At 42.6% G+C, this 17,683-nt stretch overlaps 1 protein-coding gene across 4 annotated transcripts in view; it reads left to right on the plus strand.

Annotated features, from left to right (window-relative positions):
• LDAH (lipid droplet associated hydrolase) overlaps positions 1–17,683 on the plus strand; it is a 73,976-nt gene that overhangs the window by 11,691 nt on the left and 44,602 nt on the right. For all 4 annotated transcript variants that reach the window (XM_004686411.2, XM_012727670.1, XM_012727668.1 and 1 more), the window contains exon 4: positions 10,649–10,818. In XM_004686411.2, coding sequence (XP_004686468.1) covers positions 10,649–10,818 — 170 coding nt within the window. The remainder of the gene's footprint in view (positions 1–10,648; positions 10,819–17,683) is intronic.

The following is a 17,683-nucleotide window of genomic DNA, read 5'->3' on the forward strand; positions in this document are numbered from 1 at the left end:
TGTTTATTGTTAGGTAATGTCATCATCGCCCAGACTTCCTAGGTCTCTCGTCGTAAGACAGACACACGTAAGATTGCCCTTGTCTCAGTAAACTCCCTAAGCGGCGGTTTCCTCTCCTCAGTGCATGGGCCCCGGTGAGAGAGAACATCAGTGCTTAGTCATGCAGTTTCTTCTGCCGCTTCAGTCAACCTTAAGGTTTTTACTTCTGTAATTATCTTCTGTATAGAATTATAGCTGTGCGGATTCAGTGTAATCCCTCTGTAAATCCTTACCAAAATTCCAATGACATCCTTGATAGACATAGAAAAATCTAACATTCACATGGAGCCACAAAAAACCTCAAAGACTATCTTGACACAGAAGAAGTAGTATCACACTCCCATTGCAGGATCCATTATAATACGAATGGTATGGTGCCAACAGAACAGACCAGTGGAACTAAATGGAGAGGCCCAGATAAACCCATTCAGAAACAGTCAACTGCTATTTGACAAGCATGCCAGTAATACACCGTGGGGAAAGCATAGTCCCATCAGTAAATGGCTAGGAAAACATGCAAATGAATGAAATTGGACCCTTATCCTACCCATTATGCAAAACTTAACTTGAAATGGTTTAAATACTTATATTTAAGACTTGAGATCATAGAACCTCCAGAAGAAAACACAGGGAAATGCTTGACTTTTGTCTTGGCACTGACTTTTTTGGATATGACATCAAAAGCACAGGTAACAAGCAAAAATAAACAGATGCAACTCTATCAGACTAAAAAGTTCTGCCCAGCAGAGGAGATAATAAAGATGAATGGGAGAAAACATTTGCAAGCCATATGTCTAACAGTGGAGTATTTTCCAAAACAAGGGACTCAGACAACTGAATAGCAAAGAGAACAACACACCGCAGCCTTATTAAGAAGTGGGCAGGGCGAATGAAAGGACATTTTTCTGAATAAGACCTAGAAATGGCCAGCAGGTGTGTGAAAAGATACCCAAGCAGCACGAATCACGAGGGAAATGCACCTCACACCTGTGAGGATGGTGAAGCGTAGAAAGACCAAAGGTTAAATGTGAAAGTCGTGGAGAAGAGAGAGCCCTCCTACACTGTTGCTGGGAAGGGGACTTGGTACCATTCTGGAAACGTATGGAAGTTCCTAGTAACGTTCAGAATAGAAGTACCAGGTCATTGAGCAGCCCCGTTTCCGGGTAGATAGCCAAAGACGGTAACATTGGTGTGATGCTTCTGTGTTCACGATAGCTCTGTTCAAAATATGTGCTTACTTCCAAGGAACAGAGGGATAAACAAAGTATGCAGCAGATGAATAAAGACTGGGGATATATGTTAAGGGATATAAGCCCGACACAGAAAGGCAGATCATGTGTGATCTCACTTATATGTGGACTATTTTTTTTTTTAATGTGGACTATTTAACAAGTGAAACTTCCAGAAGCAAAGCCTAGAACTGCTTGCCAGGAGTGAAGGGGATGGGAGCGGGATGATGCTGGTGAAAGGGCACACATTTTCAGTAGAAAGCTGGGCAAGTTCTGTGCATCTTAGGCACAGCGTAAGGATTATATTTAACAGTACTGTGTGGGATGGGAAGGCCGCGTTGTATAATTGGAATTTGCTAGAAGAGGAGCTTTCCCGGGGTTTCCCCAAGCCATTTGATAGCAGTGTGCCCAGTAAGGGATGAGTGCACTCCCTGGCCACAAGTTCCACAGACACTTCCACACCAGGGACCCCTTTTATGGCTGGGTTGGCTCCTGTGGTTCTTATATGCTTGCTCAGGGAGCCCTCAGGAAGATAGCAGAGCCCCTGGGATGACAGGGTGAGGGGGGAAAGAGTGAAAGCCGGTGTCGGGTTTCAAGGGTTTACCTCTGTTGGCCAATTTAAAGTATATGAGCTGGAAGTAGGGCTTGGAAAAGGAGAAACTGGGTCACTCAAGCAGACAGGTATGTAGGTTACCCAAGTCCCCAAGTTTCTGAAAGGACTGTCTGTGGGTGGAAGCTGGCCTAGTTCCTCATCTGCTGATCTACGAGCTGCGTCATGCAGCTGGTCTGTCTGCTCGGGATGGGTGTGTTGGAAATGACTGCTTCATGCCGGGCACTTACCCTCCACTTTGCGGTGATGGATGAGTTATTTAACTTTATTGTTAAAAATCATTTCACAGTGTGTACACACAGTAAAGCACATGGTGCAACCTAAATATATACCACTCTGATTTGTCGATTCTGCTTCAGTGAAAGGTGGGGGGGGATGGGGAGGCTGAAGAAAAATCAAGGACACATGGCATTTTATTATGCTATTTCTGTATTTGTGTATATGTTTGAAAGAGTCTATCTTTGAAAAAAGAAAATTTTAAAGAAAGGAAAACAACTGGAGAATTTTAGAGCTAAAAGTGTATTCAAGTCCCATCTTGAGCCCTTATTTTTCAAGGAAGGAACGTACGGCCCAGTTGGGCTCAGTGACCTGGGTCTTGGGGGAGCTGCAGGGGCAGGCCTGGCGTGGGGATCCTGCAGTTGGCTCCCTGGCGCTTGGGGAAGTCATCCCGGCTGGCTGGTGAGGATGTTACTAAGGCCTGTTGTCAGGTCTCAGTAGATGAGCTGATTCTCGGCTGAGCCCTTCCTTGGTCTCACCATCTTTCCAGACTCCCTGTTGTGACTTGTATGGGCGCAGGGTGAGTGGGGTGAGCGTGAGACAGTGGAGCTCCTGGCACAGCCTTTGGTGAATGACCCTCAGAGTCCGCAGTCACGGTCTCTGCGCGCATGCGCACACCTCTCTTTCTGGATGCAATTTACTTGAGAGCCATTTGCTTAAGACTACTGTGTACACTTGACCCTTGAACTGCTAGCACAAGGGTGAGAGGCGCCAACCCCATTGCAGACCCAAATCCAACTGTAACTTTTAACCGCTTCTGAAACTGCTGAAAGCCTGCTGTTGACCAGAAGCCTGGCCAGTAAGTTAACATGTATGTTGCACATATTATGTACTGTATTCTTAAATAAAGTAAGCAGTAAAGAAAAGACCTCATTAAGAAATTCCAAGAGAAGACGCAGTTCTCATACTGTAGTTCCTGTGGACCCACACACTCTCGCCTGTGTCAGGCTGGTCTGGGACCCTCTTTGGAACCACAGCCATCGATCTTGACCAGGGAAACCAGTAGAAGCTCTCTGTTGTGTCTGAACTGCTAGGAAATTCCTTTAATTCTTGTTTTAAATCGACACCTTATGATTTATAAGTTCACCTTGAGATTGCTTATTGCTTAGCCAGTGTGTGTCCTAGCGAGTTAATAACTGAGTAATTAGAGCCTGGGTCCTTTGCTCCCTAATGAGAACAGTGCCACCTAGAGGCATCAGCCCAAAGGCCCTGCACAGGGCTGAAGGAAGCAGTGGTTTCAGAGGTCTGAAAGGGCTGCGAATCCTCACTGGGCATTTATTGACAGGCTCCCTGGCTATTAGTGTGTGGTGCAGCAGGTGTACAGAGGGATGGAAATCCTAGTCACCACCTTTGAATTTTCCATCTGTCTTCTGAGTAGCCCAAATGTTTCATGAGGGTAGCAGGGCTCTGGGCCTTACTAGCCTGCCCTCACCCCATTCAACCAAAGAGTTCTGCTTTCATCTGTTTTACGTATGTGAGGTTATGCTTGCAAATGCATGCTAGGCAGGATGGGTCTATTTTTCATCATCCAAGATTATTGTTCTGAAGTACAGGTTTTCTGACAGGGAAAATACAGTGTGAGAAATATGTGATCACTAAGAAGCGAGGACATAGCTGTGACACACGTCAAATATTGAAAATCTGTTTTGCTTCATATTAGCACATGTTAAAATTATGAACAGTTGGAAATAATATTCTAGTTGCGCCACATTATCACAATCATAAGTGGAGTTTAATTGAGAGAACAGATGTTCACCAGTGTCAGAAGGGAATTACTCAAGGGGCTAAGTGTGAAAAGAAAATTTGAGGAATTAGAAGTATAAACTCTCACTGGCTTTGATTTACCAGAGTCAGCCTACTTGATGGCAGATTCATTATCAACTATTTTAAGTCATTTGTTCTAGAAGTAGAACTTAAAAGCTAGACATCATCAGTTTCAGCTGATAAAACATTATCTTAAAAATTTATACCATCTTTCAGCTAATGATGCATTTGAGGCATGCTTAGCCAAAGAAACAATAAGCCACTTCTATTCCAAAACTGAAAGAGAGGAAAACCAGTAGAGTTTTCTTTGTTGCCAGGACTGTGACTGACAAAGGAACATAGTGGTAAAGTGGGAAGACTGGAAGAATGAAGGGCAGGGACAGTCAGAAAGTCAGGTCTCCAGCACTGACTTCAAGTCTCTAACAGTCAAGTCTCTAAGTTGGTTGTCAGAAGGAGAAATCCAAAGGACAGAGCGAGAAGTCAAGATTCAAGCAATTTGTGAAGCGTCTCAGAGAAGACAGAAGTAAGAAGCACAGCTGGATAGGGGAGAGCAGTTGTGATTAACACCCCGACGACAGGCAGACAGCCCCTCCCATCCTGGGCTGCTTCTCGCTGCTCGCACATGGAGACCAGACTCCCTGACGATGTTCACTGTCCTCACGACCGAGTATCAACCTTCCTGCCCGACCATACTTGTTCCGTCTCCCCTTATAGCCATAAATAGCCACACAACTCATAGCCGTGTCCAGAAAAACACCTCGCACTTTTATGCCTTTCGTTCTTGTCGTTTGCTGTAACATTATGTTCTTCTTGAACCCATCCCTCCTCACTCCCCGCCCCCCTGTCCCATACTTCTCCCATTGAAATCCTTCATAGGTTTTTGGTTTGAGTCAAATAGAAAGCATAACTTGACAGCTCTGCTTTTCACCATCTGTTTGGAGAAAAATCATTAAGAATCACTTTATAAGACATATGTTTGGGTTTATAGTCTTGTATTTGTTTTCAATAAGATGGGAGTTTTAAATAGAATAGTAGAATGCCTGCTTACTGCCTCTCCTGTCGGCCGCATGCCCCCCGAAGGCTGCCAGGCTGCAGAGTATTCAGCGAGAGGTGTGTTCAGCATGCTCGAGAGCTGAGGACCGGAGACGCCTGCACTGTGAGTGTGCTTGCTCATTGGCTTAGTAAGCCTGGACAGTTGTGAAAGGAAGTCCTTGGGGTCTGTGACTGAGATCTCGTTCACAGCTTCACTATTGTGTGATGTGAGGCTGGCCAGAGTGTGTTCTGTGAGAGTGAAGAGGCGAATGGTGGTTGCCCTAGAATCATGATTCAAGGAGTAGCACCTCAAGCATTCCTCATTGTGAAAATTATTTTGAGAAATTTTTCTAAATATGGTGAAGTATGGACAATTGTGTAATAGTTCAAGATTCTTTTACATCCGTGCAATGGGTAGCTAACATGTTGCCATCATGTGTTTATTGTTCTTTGTTAATAAGTAAAATACCCCCAAAATGTCCTTGTTCTTTGTAGCTCATCTCCAGTTCTGCTATCATGAAATATTGACTTCATTTATGAAGAATTTTTATGTTTTTGGTTACATATATGATAACATGATATTGTTTTGTATATTTTTAAAACGTAAGGAGTATACTGTATTTTCATCTTGCTCAAAGCATGTTTTAAAATAGGAAGTGCTACTTTTAGCTGTTTAATCTCCACATGTAAGTTGTTTAATTAAGGTTGGTAAGCTGTAGCTTTGAAGTAATGATAGGGACGCGAGAGAAGTTTCACTAGTTAGGAAACTTCTGGTATGAGATTTAGTACATCAGCTCCATCTCACAGAGGTTTATGCAACACCGCCCACCAGCCTTGCAGTTTGTGATTTAGATGACTGGGAAACTGTGACAATATATACTTGAATGTCAGCGTTTATGTTTAGTGTGGCTAGTTAGACACAGATGTGTATGTGTTAGGCTGTTACGCTTACATTCAACTTTGTTGATACGTTTATGCATTTATGGTAATGTAGTAAAGCATATTTTCTAGATTACTTAGGTTACTTGGAGATGAGCACAGTTCTTTTATGAATCCATAGGGACTTTACCTTTCTGCTGTAATCCAATAAACTTGTTTTATCTCAAAGAAATATTTGAAATATGTTTTTGAGTTTTATAATTATGAATTTGTTTTTTTTTAATGTTTGTAGACTGAACAACTTGTAGACAAAGGGAGCATATTGTGTTTGTATCTGTAATTTCAGTATCACCAGATAGGGACTGTCAAAGTTCTGTCAACTCAGTTCTTGTAAAACAGGAGAAAATTATAGTGGTCAGACTTATAAAGACTACATAATATTTCAGTCCAAAAGTGACAAAGTGCTAGAATATGAATTGATCAGTTTATAAACAACTGGGTAAAAAGTAAATGTGAGGCACTGACATTATGCTTCTCTTCTGTGAGCTACTTAGGAGCAGACTGTATCTTTGGAAATCAATGTAGAATCAAGAAATGAGCTACAATGTGTATTCCATAGTGATGGGGATTTTTTGCCTTTTTTGCTTTTTTAAAAAATTCCGCAGAGATAGATCTAAGCAACAGGACAGTTTCTAAAGACTTGTCAGCATTATGTACAGGACTATATATATTGGTAAAAACATGGTGAATTGGAGTGTGATCTGTCAGCACACCAGTTCTCAATTTAAAAACACATGTTCCAAAGGCACTTAGTTAATTGTAATTTGGAGAACATTTTCCCTGTAGAAAGAATGGTGGCAATCGTTCTTCTGATTTAGATACAATTGAATACAATTTTTTGCTGCATTTATGGATAGTAAGTTAGTGATTTCTAGCATATTTCAAAGTATATTTTTTAAAATCACAATAAAAATATAGAGTCAAATATATGTAGTCTCTTAACCTTTTGTTTTTGCTGGTAAAATGTCTAAATAGACATTTAGATTTTCTATCATTGATTTTTTTTTAATTATTACAAAAGTTTATTTTTTTTTAATTACAAAACTATCATTGATTATTTATAGGGGCACTTTACCCATTAATCTCATACTTAGCAAATGCTAAATATGTTGAGCACTGATCTTGGAAACCATCTGAACAACTCCCAGAGGTTTAAAGACAAATTTACCTCAATTATCCATTTGGATATTCATTTGGATCATAATGTCCATTACAGTTCATCTGACACATGTTTTAGCTCCTTATTTTTAATGTTTTTGAAAGTTTATTGCATCTAGCTCATTTCATTCTCATTGTGCTATTTAAATGTTCTTAATATGTATATACTTGTGAAGAGGCTTAAAAGACAGAAATTGAACTGATAGTCGTAGCTTTCGATTCTCAGGTAACACAAGACACTTTGCTGTGTTCTCTGAATGTCACACAAAGCAACACCCCTAAGAGGCTAGAATTGCTACTCTGTTTTATATGAAGAAAGGGAAGCCAGGTGGAAGGCCTTGCCTGAGTTGCAAAGTGAGGTGCTCAGCTGAGATTTACACCCAGACGGATCTGTGTCCAGTGCTCAGGAACTTTATACAAGGCACACTGTTGGGTGAAAGGAGGAATTCGCAGGCCCTTCCTGGTGGCACAACAGGTTAAAACCCAGCACTGCGAGCGAGCAGCAGCTGCTTCAGTGCAAGTTCGATCCCCACCCCAGAGGTGACCCACAGAGCACAGCGGACCTCTCCTGACCAGCCCTCCGCTCCCCTCAGCCGTGTACTTTGTCGACCTGCCTATTCTGCTCCCCATTCTGTCTCTGGTGAATCCTCTCACCACTCCTGCACCTCTAGCCTATACCCCAGTTCCCTATGCATAAATAAATATTTAAAAAAAAATAAAAGAAAGAAAAGTTCACTATTTCCAAATGTGTGTTTGGAGAAGTAAAGTTTGGATTGCAAATATTATAGACGTTTGTTTTTGAGATTCACAGAGCAATGGGCTCTCTTTAAGATGAAGACAGCAGAGGAGATATATTGATAGCCGCAGAATATAAACTGCTCACACTTTAACATTAACCTGGAGCCTCAGGAGCCCTCCATAAGGCTGGTTTCCAGATCCCGGTTCCTCCCAATTCTGTTTTATGCTAAATTTGTTAAAATGAAGAACGAGTCATGACACAAGCTATGCGACAGCTATCGTCTGACAGATTCCGGGTAGCTCGGGAAAAGCTCTGAAAGATCAGACTTTCCATGCTAACTTGTGTTATGACCTCCATTTTTTGTATAATCGTAATATCAAAATATTCTGAGCAACTTTCAGCCTACAATTGGATTGCCTCAGCTGCATTAGGCCTGCCTGTCCTGACAAGCAAGCACTGCACCAGGGTGAGAAATTCTTCTGAAGTCAAAAGTGACTTAACAATTGGCTGATCAATAAAAGCAAAAGGGCTGTTTCTACAAAGTCTCTCACTGCTGGATGGAGGAAAAACCAAATCTTATTCTACTATCTCACCTAGCCTCCTATTCAGCTTCTAGGGAATTACTCAAACTTCCTACTGTCTGGCTTTAGATATGGAAATTCATCCAGGATGCCTGTTTTAGAGCTAGTCAAGTTTTTTACCTGCTACACTTCAAAGCAATCCACAAAAGTCTTTCTGGCTAGTCTTTCAGGATTCTACTATCTAGTCTTTAGATAAGCAAATTCACCCATGTCTCCTATTTAGAGCAAATTACACTTTCTACTGTCTGGACCTCAAGGAAACTTACTTAAAACCTTTTAGCAAGTTTCTTCAAAGTAGGAAACTTACTTAAAACCTTTTAGCGAGTTTCTTGATTAGCAAGAAATTTCCTCTTCCTGAGACCCCAGACCATTTTCTTAGAAAAAAGGTGATTGTGATCTTAACCCCTTTCGTATGCTAATGCCATCCCCCTGCCTGCTGGAAATGTATAAAATAAACCTCTGCGGAAGGCAGAGCGGGAAGATTTGCACCCAACTCCGACTCCCCCTCTTGGAATCTCCGCACGCCGACGCCTTCCCATCTTAGGGTCCTGCCTGTGTTGCCTCCAGACACCTCAAAAGTTGAAGCTGGTCTCCGACAGAGTCATAGACCAACCTGGGAAGAAGACTTAAGGCAGAACATGTTTACATGGCAAACCTGGACATCACAAATAGAGAACCAAGCCTCCTTGGCCAGTGAAAATCTCTCAACCGCAGCATGCCCGACCTGGGGAGAGAGCAGCAGGCCAGAGTAGGGGAGAGGCGCGTGGCGAGTGGTGTGGCGGGATAAATGTGGGACATTAGGGAAGCTTCTCTCCACCCACTGCATCCTAAAAGGATGTCTCAGAGGCAGTTACACTTGTCGAGAATTTGAAGGATGGAGAGGAATTAGCCAGACCGAGGAGAGGAGCTGATTATTAAAGAAAAAGCAAACAAACGCAGCAACACTGAGGAAACTGAAGAGCGGCCGGGCCTAGTGAGTTTTAGGTGCCTTTCAAACGAGCCCCGAGTTTGTTTCAACACCACGCAAGTGTTCTGAACAGGGAATCTAGTGCCCCGGTGATTCCAACTTTGGGTAGTGTGTGGCCTTGTGCTATTCTGAGATCCCCCACCCACTCGGTCGTTGGGGTCTTCCATGTCTTTCTCCAGGGAGCCTGTCGAGGTTTCCTGTACTCATGAGTCGGCAGCATCCTCTGACATCATGTAGTTGATTCATGTTTTCACTCAATTATAATAGTTTATGTGTGCTAACAGCAGGGAAACTTGCTTTTGAGGTGCGAAATTTCAGCCAACGAGAGGAAACACAGTTACTCAGGTGTGCTGAAGTGCTACAGAGTCAGTACTGGTTAAGCACAGAGGAAGGCTTATTCCTTTTTGTTGAAGATTAGCTCAAGCTGGGCCCAAGCTGGGCCCTCCCTGGTGGCGCAGCAGGTTAAAGCATAGCACGATGTAACAATCTGAAGCCACTGCAGCATGAGTTCAAACCTCGGCCAGACCTCCCCTGACCTGACCTGCCTGCTGCTCCCCTCAGCAGTGTACTCCATCTGCCTGTTCTGCTCCCCACTCTGTCTCTGGTGAATCCTCACCCCCTGCATTTCTGGCCTGTACCCCAGTTCTTGTATGCATAAATAAATAAATAAACCTTCACAAAAAAGATTAAAGTTATAATTAGATCTCAAAACCCCTAGAAGACAGTTCACTCGGTAAAGGAAGACAGGATATTTTAGATTAGGACTGTGCTGGGTAAATAGAACAACTCACAACATTTCTACCTGTCTTTCCGTCTGCGTTCTTGAAACAAACAGATGATCTAAATGAGTGAAGCAGTGCCACGGGTTTTCTTGACTGTCTGTCATGGAATATAACAGCCTAACCGACGGCTCTTGGTATGTGGCCTCGGACCAGCAACACCACTTCCTAGAAGCTTGGTGCACAGGACTGTTGGCCTGAGATAACGTGGGGAATTGGAAAGTTTCTGGGTTTTGAGAATAGAGGCCTGGATTTAAATCTCATGAGTCCCTTTTACTCCATGACTAACGTCTATGAGCTCTTATCTATCTAGGGGACAAAGGTAAGAATGCTGCTTTTCTAAGGTTTCTGGGAAACTTGGCAGACAGAGCTTAAATAAAGTGCCTACCGTCCTTGTGTGAAGGATGTGTGAAGTCTACACATTGTAGACTTCAAATTAATGGGGGCTGCTGGTATTGGTGTTCTCCCTTTAGATATTCTCCCCAGTAAGTGTTTTCAGTTACTGAGTGAAAACAGCCCCCATTTTTGCTTTTAGATCCAAATGCTCAAGAAGTAAAAGATGTCTACGGACTCCGTGGTCAAGTAGAACATAAACTGGCTTTCCTGAGGACTCATGTGCCCAAGGACATGAAACTTGTGGTCATTGGTCATTCAATAGGCTGCGATATGACCTTGAAGATTTTGAAGCTGGCCCCTGAACTTCCAGTGAGTATGCCTCGGGTGACGGCAGGCCCTGCTTGCACTGCACAAATCCTCCACAGCTTTCCTTTCCTCTTGTTTAACTGGTCAGTAGACACAGAGGGTATAGTTGACGGCTGCCTTTATCCTTCTCTCCGTTTGACTGTGGTCTCTGTGTGTGTTCGTGAAATTCCCATAATATGTCAAAGAACAATGCTGAGGGAGATAAGAATGCCTTTTAATTGAAGGTTTTCTGACTTACTGATGTTGCCTTTGTTACTTACATAGATGTAGCCTTTATAAAGGAATACTTCAGGGCCCTCACCAACTAAGACCTAGACAAGCAGCCGTCTTTATTGAGAGACTGTTTTGCAAATATTATTGCCTTCTTTGAAAAGGAAGATTTATTGCCCTCATCATCAGTGATAGACAAAACAAAAACAAAAACAGTCGCTGTAGAACACTGTATCTTTCCTAAGTCTTAAGTCTCCGTCCTTATCTGTTTTTCTATGGCTGAACAATCTTTCTGCAGCACTCAGTGATTCACAAGGATTTACTGGGTGCCACTGAGTGTTGTGTGGTAGGTGAGCTCCTGAAGAAGCAGAGACTTACTCAAGGCACCCAGGAAAGCTGGTGAGCCTCACCAAAGCCTTACACTGTCGCTCACATACACCGTCAAAAATGATCCGTTGACTGGATGTGACTCACCATATAATTTGTTTCTTTTCCCAACAAACATATGGTAAACACTTGCCGTGTGTCAAGCCCTGTGCTGTGCTTTTTATTTTATTCCAGTGGATAAAATAATCTTTGAGGTAAGACACCCTGAGGTCTCCAGAGGAGACAGCAACCCACAGGTGTGGTAACTACTGTCTTAGGTAACCCCAGGGTATGGGGGGAGATGAGGGAGTGCTGGGTAGCCTGATCTTCTGAATGTGGCATCAGAGGATTCCTCCATGGAATCTCTCTGTTCTAGCATTTGGACTTTCCTCACTCTGTGTGATCAAGTATCTCTGCTGGAGTCTTGGAGCTTACTAGGAATTTGCTCATTTCCCTACCAGCTTGTCACATGCATTTCTTACTCATAATTGCCCTTGGAAAAAGTACAGCTATATCCTCCCTGGGTGTGGTTTTAATACCAAGTGGAGGTTGTTAATTTCCTCCTATTGAATATAAGAAAATACATTTTTCATTTCTAAGTGAGAATAAATTCAAGATGACATTCCATGCACTATATTATTGCTTCTTCTCTCTCCCCTACCCCTAGATAAAACATCTTAATCCAAGAGTACATCTTTTTTTTGTCTTTTTGGTTTTTTTTTTTTTTTTTTTTTTTTTTTTTTTTTTTTTTTTTTTTTTTTTTTTTTTTTTTTTTTTTTTTTTTTAGTATTTTGTATAGCTTCTGATCTCTTTTATGCCCCTAAATCTCCTCTGGTTCTTACTGTTTTAAGATCACAATCTGCAGCATCCAGCTCTGCCTCTTAAGGATTCTGTCTGCAAGGCTGCAGTGAACCCTGGTTCTGGTTGAAATACTTGCTCTTACTTTGCCTGTGTGACTTGGACAAGTTACTGAGCCTGTACTTCAGTTTCCTCATCTGCAAATAGGGGATAGTGATATATTTGGGAAAGACTTTTGTGAGGAATTATATAAAGAATTCAGAGTGGTGCAGAGAACTTAAAAGTTCCATGCAAGTGTTAGCTGTAATAGAAAATAATAGAATCACTGGCTCAGCTATTAGTTACCTACGCTATCGTCTACTGCTGTGTAACACATCACCCCAAAACTTAACCATGCACAGCACTACATATTCTCTACACTTACTGCGGGTTTGGAATCTGGCTGTGATTTTTCTGGTCCTCTGCTTCAGGGTCTTGCTTCATTCCAGGCCATGGGGCAGAGGCCACCCTCAGTTGCTGTCTCAGTGCCTAGTCAGAGCAAGTGTTGGAGAAGAGTCAGAAAGGGTCTGGAGAAAAGACTTTGGTTTCTTAGCAGCAATCACTAGTTCCAGGCCACACTCACGGGGAGTGAATTACAGTGGAGCGTGAACAGTCGCAGGCGAAGGTCACGGGGTCCACGTCAGAAACGGCCTGTGTCAGCCCTACTGCAGTCAGGATCACGTTCAGGTCGTGTTCCTTCATGTATACATGTAAATAACTAGCTTAAACACCGAATTACATCCTGATGTGGGAAATGACAGCTCTGTCAAAAAAAATATAGGAAACTGATATGAAGACAATTTCTGGCCTTCAGTTGTTTCAGGTGTTTTAAAAACATTCAAAAAAAAAAAGTACTCGCCTATTGGAAATAATAATAGCATTATTGTTTGTGATGGTTGATTTTGTGTGTCAACTTGAGTGGGCTAAGCCATACCCACGTAGCTGGTGAAACACTCCTGAGTGTGTCTCTGAGGGTGGTTTCAGAGATGAGCATTGGAATTAGCAGTTAGTGTGAAAAAGATCTCCCCTCACCAAAGTGGTGGACACAGAAAGCAAAAATATGGAGGCAGGGCAAATCCTTTCCCACTGCTTGAACTGGGTCACCCATCAACCCTGTTCTCCGGCCCTAGGACTCCCGATTTGCAGGCCTTCAGATGCTGGGCTAACCCCGGCAGCATCCCAGTTTAGACCTTGAGCCCAGACTAGGCCTGACACCATCAGTTTGCTGGTTCTCAGGACTTCAAACTAAGTTAAAGCACTGCTCTCCTGGTCGTCCAGCTGGCATTCGGCATAGTGTGGAGCGTTTTGGCCTCTGTAATCTTGTCAGCCGATTCCTGTAAGAATCTGCCTGAGTGTCAAGCTATAGACACATACATATGTGCGTGTGCGTCAGTTTCTGTGTAGCAGTCACGTACCCTGTTCTGTAAACAGAGGGAAGAAAATACTCACCGTGAGCCCCTCACAACTCAGTAACAATCACATGTTGGTCCTCTGCGTTTTTGTTTGCTCACGTCCACTCTGTGCGTAACGTCTCATGTCTCTGTGCGTAGTTGAAGGCAGTTGTCTACCACATTGGCTCTGAACCCGTCTCACTCTTTGGTTTGTGTGCACAGTGTCCATTGGGAAGGAGGACAAGGCATCAGGTTGTGGAACTTCCTCCAGTTCTTCAGCCTCAGACCCTCTGATCATCACTCTGCTTGCAGGTGACCTTTGCCCTTGCAGGAACTCTGGTGAAGAGAGGGGGAAAGATGAAGTACAAGCTTAACCTCATCTGTTTGTGGTGACAAAACACATACTGTATGATAAAGTTTTCAGAGAAGCATGTGAAACTGCTTTTTCTGAAAAGGGGTGTATTCTAGAAAATAATGTAGACGATAAATTGTCCGTAAAGGTCAGCCAGGGAGAAGGGTGAACATCTGTATGTTTTTTTTTTTTTTTTTATCATCCAAAGGCTTTATCTGGTTTCAATTAATGACATCGTTGAAGCCTCCTTCCCCCCTCCCCACTTTAAACACCTGGCCCAGTTAATATTGGTGGTGTGATCCTCGCTGAAGTGTTGAAATTTCGGTGTCTCTGGGCTACCTAAGGCTTCAGTCTGCATGCCTGAAGTCAGCATGACACGCTCCATTTAAGATGCATTTGACAATCAAATAAGTTTGTGTATGCCAGAGTGTTGCAATCCCTAATCATTGTGCCAAAAATAAGTTAGCTGTTATGTTTTATAACATATGAAGTGTGATAATCAGAAACTTGTGTTTCCATCTCTTCTGTTATTTTTACTGGAATATTTGACTCCCATTAGATTTTGAGGACATATGTGTAGTTTAGTAGCTGGTTTGTTTGGTTTTATTTTGGTTCAATTCTTTACAATATTTTTGTAACTGATTATAGGAAACTTTGTTCTTAAGATGATTTTGAGAGACCTTTGTTTTAGACATATTATCTGGCCTACATTTAATATTCTGAAAAAATTAATATGGTTCCTTTAAAAATCTGGCTTTAAAAACTTTTGTTGTGTGAGCAAATTTGTACATAGAATTACACAAATCCTTCATAGATTTTGACAGTAATGTTCGCATAAAGAATTTAAAAGGAAACCTGCGAACACAGGTGATTGTTGACTGTCACGAATTGTAATAATCCGCATAATTTTAAACTCCTAGGATCTTAGAACTGAAGTGGGCAAGAAAACAACCTAGTCCCATCTTTCATTTTCCAGGTGAGAACTGTGGGTGAAGTGCCTTGGCAGGATTCAGCCCCAGCTGTCTGAACCCAGGGTGGGGCCCTCGACAGTAGCCAGGGTGGCGAGCGGGCCTCAGATACCCGGTGTCCCTCCCATCCGCCCTGTGATGGTCACAGAGCCTTGGTGCTCTGCTGAGCAGATGCAACTCATCATGCCACAGCCCAAGGAGCAGGAGGCGGGCACACCACAAACACTGTTTGAGCAATTCCAGGCAGGGGCACAACGGAAAATTATAGTCTTATCCCCATTATCTAGAATCTTCTTTCTCTCATCATCAGTCTTGTGTGTCTACCACGCGATTTTGCAAGTGGTTTGCAGAAAGCTCAAGGTTGTTGAAAGTTCTTGATTCTTGCCCGAGCTCTGTCTGCCTGAGACAAGAGGTGAAACCCAAGTAATTTAGCTTTTATTTTCCTCTAGGAATTTATATGGTATTTAATTCTAACATTCCCTCCCCTTCCAGAGATATCAGATCCTTCAAAACCTTAATTTTTTTTATTTTATTTGACCTTCCTTGAGGAAAATACACAGTAACATAGAGCTTCCTTTGTCTCTCTGGTTGGCAAAAATATCTTCTCTAAATGAAATTTCCAGATTACTTAGACTTACTGTTTTAAGCACCAGGCTGTTTTATCCAGTTGGATAAAAATGGTTGAAAATGCATCACTGAATTTGTCCTCCTTCAATAATGCATTTTGATAATGGAGGAATTCTTTCTTATGGATTCAAGCACATCCTTGGCTATGCCATGTGCTACAGTAAAGCAAAATCAGAGGGGGGTTGCGTATGTCCTGATACCTCTCAGATGATAGTGGTTTTTATTTTGCAAATACTCAGACCACTTGCAAAATTGCGTGGTAGACACACAAGACTGATGATGAGAGAAAGAAGATTCTAGATAGTGGGGATAAGACTATAATTTTCTGTTGCGCCCCTGCCTGGAATTGCTCAAACAGTGTTTGTGGAGTGCCTGCCTCCTGCTCCTGATAGTTTCCTTCCTCAGTTAGGCTCCACTTCTCCTCCCTACTTGATTTGTTGCTACTAATTTTCTGTGGGAAGAGAAAACATAAGCACTGTGGGATTTAATCTCAAGTAAGAGTGAGCATGTATTAAAGATACATGAATAAAATTGACATTAAATACTTGGACTTTGTTATAGCTGAGAACCTTTTTTCTCCTTTGGCATCCCTTGTGATATTTTAGAGACTCAAAGCACATACCAAATGCGTGGCTGAGAAGCTTGGAAAACTTGATGAATTAGATTCGCTTGTTAGATCTTGTTGGTGTTGACTCAGATACACAGTTTATCTATATTAGAGAAAAATAAACTCATATTCTTCAGTGAGGCGATTGGGACAGGTTGTGCACTAACACACTTCTGATGACCCACATGTCCGCAGCCAGAGTTAGAAACACTTGTGAGAAACAGTCTACACCACTAAGTTGCATTCAGCATAATCTGGAGGGAGGGGGGAGAATAGGAGGTCATTCACTGCTCAAAGTTCATATCTTAAGTGACAAGAAACAGAAGGCAGGATAAGGAAACACAGTAGGTTTTGCATGTTTTGAAGGAAGAAATTACTTCTGTGAAGATTAGAGAAAGCTACCTGTTTATGAACCAGTGTTCTGCAGTTAAAAAAAAAAAAAGATAGCTTTATGGGAGGACTAATATTGGAATAGGGGAAGAATGAGGACTTGGTATTTGCACGGGGCAGATGGCTGCTGTGTTCCAACAGTGTGAGGAATATGGAAAAAGAGAAGTGGCTTTTGTCACTGAGCATACTCTGAGAGCAGGAAGTGGCCTGACTGTGTGCAGGGAGCAGCCGGTTAAGGAACGTAGAGGGATCACGATGGGAGGGCACGTAAGTCGGCACATCGGGGTTCAGGCTCCTGAACCACAAGGAACCACTGGAGGATCTGTGGTGGTAATTGTCATGTGTCACATAGATCACTCTCCCGGCGAAGAGTAAAACATGGGGAGAAGGTGTGGAATGAAAAGCATACAACCAAGGGGTAGGAATGTGGGACGTGCCAGGGGAAGTCACTAAGGGAAGAACAAAAGTCACAGACACAATTAGGGGAGTGATGTTATAGAAAGATGGCTAGGAAGCAGCAGAGTAAAAGGCAGCAAGTTGGTGGCTGCCAGCCATCGTTACTGGGTCCTGGAATCACCTCATAGGCTGCAGTCAGTGGCTGAGTCCAGATGAGTGACTTGGGACACATATCAGTGACCTAAAACCAAAGTTTGTTACTGGTCATGATACAGTCATGTGAGGGTTCGCTGCCCCTAAGGAGTTTCCTCCAAGAATTCCAGACTGGTGGAGGGGCTTCTATCTGGAAGTCCCAGCCTTGTGGCAGAGGGAAATACTAGCCACACACTGTGTTTAAAACCTCTCTCTGGATGTGACATTTGCTGCTCCTCACACTGCATTGAACCGAGCAGGCCACTAAGCTGCCATCAGTGAGGAAGGGGAGCAGTGTTCTCAGAAATGGATATGATCAAGATTAGAATAGAAAAATTAGAAGCATGCATTTATGAAGAATAAGTCATTGTCGGTAACAATAATGCACACAATAGAGTAAAATAGAACAGAGCAGAAAATACTGGAAAATAGAATGTGAAAATATAGAATCCACAAATGTGTCTTCTGAAACTCACTTTTTTACGAGGGTGTGTCAAGGTCATAGATAACAGTGTAGACCTGTATCCCGCCA

This window comes from Condylura cristata, unplaced genomic scaffold (assembly GCF_000260355.1).
Source record: "Condylura cristata isolate star-nosed mole 26May11 unplaced genomic scaffold, ConCri1.0 scaffold00020, whole genome shotgun sequence".
NCBI lineage: Eukaryota > Metazoa > Chordata > Mammalia > Eulipotyphla > Talpidae > Condylura > Condylura cristata.